At 39.3% G+C, this 12,349-nt stretch overlaps 1 protein-coding gene across 6 annotated transcripts in view; it reads right to left on the bottom strand.

Annotated features, from left to right (window-relative positions):
• Positions 1-12,349, bottom strand: part of BRCC3 (BRCA1/BRCA2-containing complex subunit 3) — a 56,247-nt gene that overhangs the window by 33,993 nt on the left and 9,905 nt on the right. For all 6 annotated transcript variants that reach the window (XM_039222682.1, XM_039222683.1, XM_039222684.1 and 3 more), the window contains 3 exons: positions 9,714-9,801; positions 6,552-6,640; positions 4,926-4,981 (listed from right to left, as the gene is read on the bottom strand). In XM_039222682.1, coding sequence (XP_039078613.1) covers positions 4,926-4,981; positions 6,552-6,640; positions 9,714-9,801 — 233 coding nt within the window. The remainder of the gene's footprint in view (positions 1-4,925; positions 4,982-6,551; positions 6,641-9,713; positions 9,802-12,349) is intronic.

Genomic DNA, 12,349 nt, shown 5'->3' on the forward strand with positions numbered 1-12,349 from the left:
TTCCTGCTTGGAGTCCTTTGAGACTCTTAAGTGTGTAGATTCATGCTTTTCATTAAAGTTTGGAAGGTATTGACCATTATTCCTTCATGTATATTTTCTGCTCCTTTCTCTCATCTTGTACTGAGACTCCTATTTGAGTATATTAATAATGTTTTAAGGTGCTCCATGGGTCTCTTAGGCTCTGTTTAATGTTCTTCATTGTTTTTATTCTCTGCTCCTCAGACAGCAATCTCAATCGATTTTCTTTTATTTTCTCAAATCTGCTATTGAACCTCTCTACTGAATTTTTCATTTCAGTTATTGTACTTCTCATTATGGAATCCCTGTTTGGTTCCTTTTTATAATTTATCTCTTCATTGATATTCTGTTTGACATCCTCTGACATTCTCATGGTTTTCTTTAGTTCTTTGTACATAGTTTCCTTTTAGCTTTTTGAGGATATTTTATTTTATTTTATTTATTTATTTTTTTACAAATAGTTTATTGTCAAATTAGTTTCCACATAACACTCAGTGCTCATCCCCACAAGTGTCCTTTGAGGATATTTGAAACAGGCGATTAAAAGTCTTTGTCTAGTAAGGCTAATGTCTGGGTTTCCTCCAGGAATGTTTTTATTAATTCCTTTTTCCTGTTTATGGCCCCAAATTTGTTTCTTTGAATGCCTTTTTTATTGTTAAAACCGGATATTATAATGTGGTAACTGTGGAAATCAGATTCTGCCCCCTCCCCAGGGTTTATTGTTGCTACTCGATTTATCTAATTTTGTGTGTTTAATAACTTTAAGCTACTTCTTGAACTAATTTTACATGATCTTTCTTTGTTATGTGTAGCCACTGAGATTTCTGTCCTGTTAGCTTAGTGGACATTGAGTGACTCAACAGAGATTTCCTTAAATGTGAGATTGTGATATTTTTCCTTAAGCATTTGCCTGATTGCTATAAAGTTTTGATTAGTTTTTACAGTTCCAATAAAAGATGATTTTGACAGTTTTTGCCAGATTATTTGCTGCTTTTGTGGAAAACATGACGTTTCCTACTCTGCCATTTTTGTTGATATCACTGTCTTTATTCAACTTTTTAGTCAATATCTTTTTCTTCTATTCAGATTGGATCATTTCTATTAATCTATCGTCAATTTTACTCTTTCCTCTGTCATCTCCATTCTGCTATCAAGTGCATCCAGTGAGTCTTGTATTTTTCAGTTCTAAAGTTTGCACTTGCTTCTTTCGGTCTTGCATTTGTTTGCTGAGACTTTCTATTTAAACATTTGTTGCAGGAGATATTTGTGATTTTTAAAAACATTTTTATAATAGTTGCTTTAAAGCTTTTATCAGATCATTCCTACATCACTGTTATCTCAGTGTTGACATCTGCTGATCACTGTTTTCCATGCAAGTTGACACTTGTGGTTCTTCACATGCCAAGTGATTCTGAATATTTTTTAAGTGATACACTGGATCTTGTTTATAGTCTACAGAGAATGTTGCTTTTGTTTTCGTAGGCCATCTGCCTAATTAAGTTCCGGTTGAAATTTCCACAGTGGGCTGTGGTTCCAATGTCAGTTCAGCTTTCAGAGCCTTTCTAATATTTCCTGCATGTTTGCCACCCAGTGGTTAGTATGGGACCTGTGCGGTGTCTACCAGTTCATCCAGTTTTCATTTATGCTAATTAGGATCAGGTCCATGCACACATGGCTCACAAGTGGGCCCAGAAATGTAGAGACAACATTATGACGTTGGCTTTAACACACTCCTACCTTTGTGTAAGTTCCTGGAGACTACAGCCCTTTTGGTCTTCCTGACAGAAATTTGGGACTCTAGTTATTCCCCTTTCGTGCTCTTCCACATTTGGGACTCAGTATACACAAAATATCTAGTAAGCAGGCTTCCATTCTTAAGCCAAAATCATCATCACCATCATCATCCTCATCATTAGCAGCAAGAGTTCTCCTAACTAATGGAATAAACTGTGATCACAGCAATTGTCAGGATTGGTATCCCAGAGCAAGATACCGGAAATCTAACACTGAGCGATCCCCCAGAAAAATGGCTGGCTCTCAACCCACTCACCCTAAAATGAAGCCTCCTGTTGACAAGCTAAGGCCACAGATAATGAGCTATCTCTCATGTTGTGCTGCCTCATTATTAAAAGAGGATGAAAATAAAGATTTAAAAATATAAATCATAAAATGTTTATAGAGTATAATAAAAAATAAGAAACAGAAAAAACTGGAAAAAAAACAGAAGAAAACTTAACACTTCAATATTATATCAATAAAGTAAGAATAGAAATAGAAATATCCACTAAATAAGGAAAAATCTCTTAGAAGTTAAAAATATTAAATTGATAAAATGAAAGGGTTGGAAAATAAAATCGCAAATATACCTGAGAAATTAGAACAATGAAAAAAGAGGCAGAAAATAGGAGTCAAAAGAGTTCTTTTGACAATAGAGGAAACTTAATATCTGACTAATAGGAGCTCTAGAAAGAGAAAGGGAAAACAGGGGAAGGCATTATCAAAGAACAGAGAAAAGGATATGACACATCTGTCCTATTAACCTATGGGGCGAGAGAGGAAGTCATAGGAGAGGAGGCTGTTAAGGTATCTCCTTATGTTGGGGCTGCAGGCCCATGAGAGAGGAGGCGCATTGGGTAAATGAAGGTGAGCAGTAGCCATGAATGGAAGGACTCTTGCCTTGGTTCCCAAAACCAGCACGAGACCAGGAAGTCTCCTTTCCCTACAGCATAAGTTCGTTTACTTCATCTTCCCAATACTTCAATGGTATCTAGAGTCAAACTGGAGAGAAAGGAAACTAACAGAAAGAATGAGAAATTATTCCCCAAAGACCAATTTACATTTGAAGAAAATTTAAATTGTGGGATGGGATTGAATTATAAATATTTTCTCCTCCCAGGAACTGGGTGCATAGGGATTGCTCTATCTGGGGAGACACGTGATGTTGTGGAATTTTCTGTGACACAAGTGTTGTCAGACTGACAGTGTCTAGCAGTTTGAATCATAGAATATCCCCACTCTGGATATATCACAGAAAATTCCACAACATCAAGAATACAGAAGTTCCTAAAAGCTATCAGAGAAAACAAAACAAAAAAAAAAGTCACCTGTAAAAGAACAAGCATCACATTGGTAAAGGACTCAAACACATACCCTTCTTAGAAAGAGTGAACCAAGAAAGATGACACGAAATCCAGACAACAATGGATCTAACCAAGGAGAATAATGAACAAAAGTCCCAGGATGGGCCCTGACTAAGGTAGGATGATGGAGGGCTTCACTCCCTGAAGTAGAGATTCCAAAGATTTTTATATAACTTCTAACAATCTGGAACTCAGTGAGGTGATAAAGGCAGAAAAATTAGGAGAGAGAAGCCACTCAAAAATTCCATGAAAAAGCCAAAGGCTATACAAGAAAGGCAACAGAATCATACTACTTTGCACCGCTTGGTTGTACATGGAAGAATCGTTACGTAATCATAATAAATAGACCCTTTATTTTATTCTCTTAGAGTCCACTAGTAGAGAAAGCACAGAAAATGCAATTATGGTTACAACACAGAACACAAATATGTGCAAGTGTGAAAATATAAAGGTTTATGGTAAAAACTACAAGTAACAGTAGGGAGCCAAAATATATTGTCTATTGTCTGTTGTTGACAGAATAAAGGGACAAACTTTACGATTAGAAAAGTAACCAACAGAAGAGCAAGTGAGCTAAATCCTCCCTGTGAGCACAAGATAACTTAATAAGAATAGATAATGTCTACTAGTAATACATCAAGAAAGAGTATGAAAAGTATATTATTTAGAGATATGAAAACAAACATCAATACCAAAAACAAAATAGGAGAAAGTGGTTCCTTCTGAGGAGGGAGACTAGGTTCTTCTGTACCATGTGATGTTTTTATGCATTTGCATCTATTACTTTAATGAAAAATTTTAAAGTTTCTTGATTAATATTTCTGTATGATTTTATATTCCACAGCTACGTGAAAGGTCCAATGAAGTGTCCCTCATTCCCATTTCCTCTCTGCTGAGGTGACTGACGTGTTTCCTTCCAGATATTTATTTGATGTATTTACAAGCAAGTGCGCTGGTATGTTTGTGTGCATACTTCTCTTCCATATCTTTATACACATGGTGGCAGGCTCTCCATACTATTCTTCTACCTTATCTTTTTTTTTGACAATATATATAACAGATATTTCTGTATTAATATTGACTTTCCTCATATTCTTTAATGGCTTCATATTATTCCATTATTTCGATGCATCATAATTTATTTAATTGGTTCCGTACTTAACATCTATTTTTTCCAATTCTTTGCTATTTCAAACAATGCTATAATAATACATTGACAAATATGAGAAAAAAATGTAAGACTGTCTGCTTCTGTCTCCCAATTAGATAGTGAACTTGGCTTCCATCTCTGTATTCTCAGAGTGTACCATGGTGCTTGGCATATAGCACACACTGTACTGAGATTTGCTAATTCAGGTTGAATTGAATTTAACTGAGGAAACTAACCTATGCAAACATTTAAATAAGATACTGTAAGTCTGAAACCAAGTGTATGGCACAGCAAGGACAAGAAATCTATAATACTTTGCATACTCAGTCTTTGTCTTACAATTCACAAGAGGAAGGAATGTAGTAACTCATTTTAGAATAACTTCAGGAAAGGGCTTTTATGGTGCCATTGCAATGAACAGTTTAAATGATCCTAGCATTCTAGATCCCTAAAATCCCAGGTGCTAAAGAGATTCTTACATCTTACGGAGATGTTAATGGGTATAAGTAGACTTACAGAATTATTGTCTTCCTAGTGAGAGAAATAAAGTTAAACAATCAATTCCCTGGAATGAAAATTAACCCACCAATACATACATACACGCTTGTCATACTTACTCGGAGCTCTTTTGGGCCTGTATGGATTGAAAGCAAGTGTAGAGTACCCGGCCAGTCTAAAAACAAAAGCAAAAACAAACAAACAAACAAAAACCGGAGGAGAAAGAAAGAAAGAAAGATCACACAGAGAAGGACTAATATTGAAACAGGTATAGCAATTTAGTAGATTCAGACCTAAAACTTATATCCTTACATAAGCATAGGTATCCAGAGGCCCTCTGGAGGTGGAACGTTAAAAGGCATTCCGAAGGCGGAATATGCCATCAATCAATTTCTGTACAGGATCGTGTACTCAGTCAACACGAGACGGCCACAATCCAACGTGCGTTCATGTGACAGCAGACAAGTACTTATAAACATGAGAACCAAGAAACCGAGAACTAGAGCATTCAAACTGCTTTGTTGGAAGCTGACAAGCATATTCAACCATTTATAATGAGAATAAATTTATGACGACAAAGCCAAAATTACTTCATATGAAGTATAAAGTTTAAGATACTTTAATGTTTCTGGAAAAGAGTGATTTTATGAAGAATATTCATTATTAACATAGATTTTGACAATGCAACTAATATACTAAAGGACAGAACACATTTGATAGTCTTGGCAAAATTCATTCCCACAATATTAAATAGTAACTTTCTTTTTGTTTGAACTGATACATGGTCAAGCCTACAGGCTTAAAATTTGAAAAGAAACACTCTAAACAGACACTAGCGAGACTAGCCACTGACTGAGCTGCTTCTCGGAGCTTCTCTGCATTTGGCACATGCATACGCATCATAATAGTCGTCATAGACCGCTGTCGAGGTTAGAGCACATTTATGTACAACACCTCACAAGCAGGCACCGTACAACAGGTAATAAATGGCAGCACTTGCTACTATTATTAGCCATCGAAATGTTTGCAGAATCCGGCCCCTTTTCATTACCTCTGCTCCAACCACCGTGGTCAAACCTCCATCACCTCTTGCCTCAACTACTGCAGTATCTTCCTAACTGGTCTCACGGGTGTCATGGACTCCACACTCCCTCCCTCCCCGGGCACCCGCTCCCACCCACCGGCCAGTCTACTAGCCACACAGTAGCCAGAGAGATCCCGCTATAACACAAAGTCACCCCCTAGTGGCTTTCCAACTCAGAGTCAAATCACAGGCCTCTTAAGATGTGGCCCCATTATCTTTCAGACCTCACTGCAGGATGACCAAATGAGTTACTGTCCAAACCAGGACACTTCTAAGTATAGGAAAGGAGTGAACGAAATAGGATTGTGGGGTAAAACTGGGACATACGGTCATGGTCTTCCTCACTCTGCTGCCGTCACACTGACTTCCTTGGTGCCCCCTGAACATGCCGCACTCACCTCAGGGTCTTTGCACTGGCTATTTCCTCTGCCTGGAACGCTCTTCCCCCAAGAAATCCACAAGACTTGCTCCCTCACTTTCTTCAGGTCCTGACTCAATGACCCTTCTCATTGAAACCTTCCCTGGCCACCCTATTAAAATTGCAAAAAGATTTTTCTCTATTCTGTGTGTGTGTTTCTACACACACGTTCACACACACGTTCACACACACACACACACACACACGTTCACACACACACACACACACACACACACACAATACCTTTGTGTTTTTGTCTTCTATGAAACAGGAAAAAATAAGTCCTACAAAGCCTTGATCCATCATCTGGTACATAGCTTGTGTGCGAACATCTGCAAAGAAACAAAAATAAAAATCTGCTGTCAATAAGCTGTATCTCATAAAAATGAAGATTTAAAGATAATGGAAGCACACAGCCCTACCGGGATTCAGATCCCATAGACGGAACAGAGGTGTAGCCTCAGGACAATACGAGTGTCACAGTGTAAACATTTCACTAGGTGAGCGAAGAGTACTCCGGGATTAAATAAGAGAAGGTAGATTAATGACTTTTCAATCAGCCCCCAAAACTTGATAATCTCTTCCTGGGGACTCAGAGAGAAAGGAAAGCCTGGGAAGAAGACAAAGTCTCCTGGAATAATCCTTTTGATGGGCATCCTCTAGGGAAGTGAATGTATCTGACTTGACAATAAAGAATGGAAGTGTAGAACTATAATGGAGGAAATTCTTACAGGGATAATTCTCATGAAGAATACAAAAGATTAGGTACTGGCGTGCCTTGGGGGCTCAGTCAGTTAAGCATCCAACTTCAGTTCAGGTCATGATCTCATGGTTTGTGAGACTGAGCCCCGCGTCAGGTTGTGCGCTGATGGCTCAGAGCCTGCTTAGGACTCTCTCTGTCTGCTCCTTTCCTACATTGTCTCTCTCAAAATAAAGGTCCAAGCCAGCAGAAACTGCCACTATATTGTTCCGTACAGGTATCCTATAAATTTGTTGAATAATCATTTATGTAATAACCATTCTAAAATATGTTTAGAACACACTCTTATTAAGCCTACTGGAACTTAAACTAATTATATTACCTACCTTATCATAAAAAACATTAAAATTCTTCACACACACACACACACACACACAAACACACACACACACCATTGTCACATCCTTCTCCCTACCTCTTAATGAAAAAACATTTTCACTCCTTCTTACTTGTCATTCTTGAATGCAGCTTGTATGATTTTTCCCACTAAACTTTAAATCATCACTCATTTTTTTCCAAGACTTGCTAACACAGGGCACCTGTTTTGACTTAATTTTTGAACAACCATTGGGAGATGACCTATACATCTTTGTATCTACAAATTCCTTAGGCTCTGGAATTCCACAACAATCCAGTCATTGTAAACACCAGATTAGTTGGGAGACGATTTCTTATTTTTCTTTAGTTTTCTTATAGTTTTGTGATCTCATTATTCTTGTTAATCCTTCCAATGCTGTCTGCCATTCAACTTTAAGTATTGACTCATGCTCTGTGCACACTGAGTTTTACGGAGAAGTGCTTTGGTATCTATCTTTGCTATTGTGCTGAGCATAAGACAGAATGCCTTATACATGATTTCACATACTGCTCTGATAACACGTTCCCCTTTTCTGCAGTGACGAAACTGTGGCACAGGGAAATTAAGAGATCTTTTCAACTAGTAAGTGACTGCAATGAGAGTCTAACAGACCTGTTCCGTAATGAAATCTGAAGCTGGTGTTCCAACTCTCCTGCTGAGGTAATTCTCTGACCTTTCGAGCTGAGGTTTAAAAACAAATTAACTCTTAAAAGCATCTTTGAACATAGCCTTTATTCCATTTTGTTATTTATTCCTTTTGCTTACCCAGTTAGGTATTATTTTTTTCAAGATAAGATCTCAGGGCTCTAATCTCCAAATTTATTTTGTGTTGAATTATTTTCATTTGGCTCCTTAATCATTTTCACTATTTGGAGCTGATTTTTTGTTCAGTTACATTGTGCGGTACATGCCCTACTGCTCTCACTGCTTGGATCTGCTGCCCCTAGGGGGTGGGGGGGTGGGCTCAATCACTGTCTGAATTCTGAATACCTTTTTTCCTAAGCACTTAGAGTTTCTTTTTTTACCAGAAAAATTTCCATTCTAACTTATTACCATAGCGACAATACTGTTGAGGAATATATACTCTCCAACCTTTCCTTCATTAACGGTTGGCACTTAATTCCTTTCTGGCTGATGGTACTACCATGGGAGAAATTAGAGGCAAATCTGATTTTAGTGTGAATGGTGGCAGGAAAACGACAGCGATTATTTTTGAGTAGAAGTTAGATAAAATCAAACACTGAATTTATTCAGTGATATTGAGGTTTTACAGAACTACATTTGCAGCTATAAAAACAACCTTTGAGGCACCTGGGTGGCTCAGTCGGTTAATTGCCCGGCTCTTGATTTTGGCTCAGGTCAGGATCTAACGGTTTGTGGGATCGAGCCCCGTGTCAGGCTCTGATCTGACAGCATGGAGCCTGCTGGGGATTCTCTCTCTCTCTGTGCCTCTCCCTCCCCCCACCTCAAAATAAATAAATAAAAGTTAAAAAGAGAGTCAGGTAGAGGGCAACAATGACCATGATTCAGGAAAAGCAGTTAAAAAAAAGGGAAAACAATTTTGTTACATTATACTGATCAGAGGGATGAGGAGGTTGGTTGAGAGACCCAACAGCTAGGACGGAATGTGTTAAACTTCAATTTTGTAAATTTCACCCCCCACACCTTTGTCTTCTGATTTGGAGGGTACTGGACAGTAGGATTTAGCAGTCAGCAATTTTCAGTAACAATTTAAATTCTTTTGAGATATCAGCCAACTGTCAGATTTTACTTAGTTGTAGTTTTCAGAATATAGTCAAAATGGAGTAATGAAATTTTATCTCTATTTAAAATAATACGACAGGCGTCTGGGTGGACAGGGCGCCTGGGTGGCTCAGTCAGTTGAGCATCCGACTCTTGATTTGGGCTCAGGTCATGATCCCAGGGTCATGGGCAATAGCAGCTGTTTAAGGAGAATTAATGTATGGTTTAAAATAACTATAGTTCTGGGGTGCCTGACTGGCTCAGTGGGTTAAGTGTCCGACTTCGGCTCAGGTCATGATCTCACGGTTTGTGGGTTCGAGCCCCGCGTCGGGCTCTGTGCTGACAGCTCAGAGCCTGGAGCCTATTTCGGATGCTGTATCTCCCTGTCTCTCTGACCCTCCCCTGCTCACGCTGTCTCTCTCTCTCTCAGATATAAATAAAACATTAAAAATTTAAAAAAAAAAAACTATAGTTCATGTAACGGAGAAGGAAAGATGATCCTGATTGTTAGAAACAATAAACATTGCAAGCCCATAATACTTACCCACATGCGAAGGCCAAACAGTTATATGAGGATGGGAATGATACCAGCCCACAACTCTCATGGGGCGACCTGTTAGTTCAGCCAACCTGTGTGTCTGTCAAGGTATTTTCAACTTGGAGCAAAACCTGTGATGCTTATGGGCTCAGAAAGCATTCTGAAGTTTAAAATAAACCTATTCCAATTTAATATCAATAAAAAAATGAAATAAGGTAATGCCCAGAATTTCCCAGACTTCCCATTTAAAGTCAAAGGTATTTCGTTTTAAAAATAGAATCAGGGGACAGCTGGCTGGCTCAGTTGGTTGAGTGTCTGACTCTTGATTTCAGCTCAAGTCATGATCTCACAGTTTGTGAGTTTGAGCCCTGTGTTGGGCTCTGCACTGACAGTGTGGAGCCTGCTTGGCATTCTCTATCCCCTCCCCCTCTGCCCCTCCTGCTCTCTCACTCAAAAATAAAAAAATAAACTTAAAGAAATCGAATTGGGGCACCTAGGAAGTTCAGTTAGTTAAGCGTCCAACTCTTGATTTTGGCTCAGGTCATGGTCTCACAGTTTGAGTTCAAGCTCTGCATTGAGCTCTGCACTGACAGTGTGGAGCCTGCTTGGGATTCTCTCTCTCTCCCTGTCTCTACCCCTCCCCGACATCCTACCTCTCCATCTCTCGAAAATAAATAAATAAACTTTAAAAACAGAATCAATTTGGAGTGCCTGGGTGGCTCAGTCGGTTAGGCGTCCAACTTCGGCTCAGGTCATGATCTCACAGTCCGTGGGTTCGAGCCCCCCAACGGGCTCTGTGCTGACAGCTCAGAGCCTGGAGCCTGCTTCAGATTCTGCGTCTCCCTCTCCCCCTGCCCCTCCCCTGCCGCTCACACTCTGTCTCTCTCTCTCAAAATAAAATAAAGACATAAAAATAAATAGAATCAATTTGGCACACCTGACTGGCTCAGTCCCTAGAGCACACAAACTCTTGATCTCAGGTTGTGAGTTCAAGCCCCATGTCAAGTGTAGAGATTACTTTAAAAGTAAGTAAACAAAGGAGAGCCTGGGTGTCTCAATCAGTTGAGCGTCCAACTTCAGCTCCAGTCATGATCTCGTGGTCTGTGAGTTCGAGCCCCGCGTTGGGCTCTGTGCTGACAGCTCAACTTTAGATTCTGTGTCTCGGGGCGCCTGGGTGGCTCAGTCGGTTGAGTGTCCAACTTTGACTCAGGTCATGACCTTACAGTTCGTGGGTTCGAGCCCTGTGTCAGGCTCTGAGCTGACAGCTAGCTCAGAGTCTGGAACTTTTCTTCAGATTCTGTGTCTCCCTCTCTCTCTGACCGTCCCCTGCTCATGCTGTCTCTCTCTGTCTCTCAAAAATAAACATTAAACAATGTTTATAAATTTAAAAAATAAGCAAACAAGGGGCGCCTGGGTGGCTTAGTCGGTTAAGCGTCCGACTTTCGCTTCGGTCATGATCTCGCGGTTCGTGGGTTCGAGCCCCGCGTCGGGCTCTGTGCTGACCGCCAGCTCAGAGCCTGGAGCCTGTTTCAGAGTCTGTGACCCCCTCTCTCTCTGACCCTCCCCTGCTCGCGCTGTCTCTCTCTCTCTCTCTCCTAGAAATAAATAAAACATTAAAAAATTAAAAAAAAAATAAGCAAACAAATAAATAAGGAACACCTGGGTGGCTCAGTCAGTTAAGTGTCTGACTCCTGATTTGGGTTCAGGTCGTGATCTTGCTGACAGTGTGGAACCTGCTTGGGATTCTCTCTCTCCTTCCCTGTGTCCCTCCCAAGTTCCAGTGCATGTGCTCTCTCTCCCAAAATAAATAAACTTAAAAAATATATAAATAAAAAAAAATAAAACTAGATTACATTTGGCTTCCATTACTGTATACAGTTACATCCTCTTACTCGAATTTACTAAAGTTTGATCACTCAAATACTTATCACTGCACTATCTGCAAAGTAGCTTATCTAAATCTTTGGACCTCACATTATCAATTTGAGTAAATCTTCTATCCTCTCTCCAGCTCCATCATACTCACATTTTTGAAAAAGAAACACAAGATTTTAAAACTTCATTTGATTTCTCTCTGGCAGGCTGCCAGTGTCAACAATAGCAATTAGGGTGGTGTCAGAGACCAAACGAACAAAGACCCCTACTTTGGTCTCCTCATGTGTCAAGAAATATACCCCAAACCAATATTTTCCTCCTTTGTGCTAGAGACTAAAACTTCCCATTAAGTCTATTTGACGCTCTAATTTGACATAAGAACTCAACTTGGAAATACTATCTTACAAAATGCCGATTTGTTTTCATGCAAATTACTTACATTAAAACAAAATGCTCCTTTCTATACAACAAAATCTGAGAAAGGATACTTTTTAAATATGTATATTTTTTAGTTTTAGATGCAAAAAGAGGTTGGGTAACTTCTCTAAACCCATTTTTTCAGCTGCACATTGGGGGAATTCCACCTCCAACAGCAGTGAAGAGCAGATAAGGTAATCCAGGCAAGATGTTCAGTAAATTCTTAACAGTCACTGTAATATCAATTGCACTGTAGTTACATTGTAATGGCTGCATGCAGTAACATGCAACAGGGTATCCAGTCATCCCCCCATCTTCGGAGTAGACTAGTTTCATTTCAAAGTTATAAT

Source organism: Hyaena hyaena, unplaced genomic scaffold, assembly GCF_003009895.1.
Source record: "Hyaena hyaena isolate Hyena2069 unplaced genomic scaffold, ASM300989v1 scaffold_1178, whole genome shotgun sequence".
Lineage (NCBI taxonomy): Eukaryota > Metazoa > Chordata > Mammalia > Carnivora > Hyaenidae > Hyaena > Hyaena hyaena.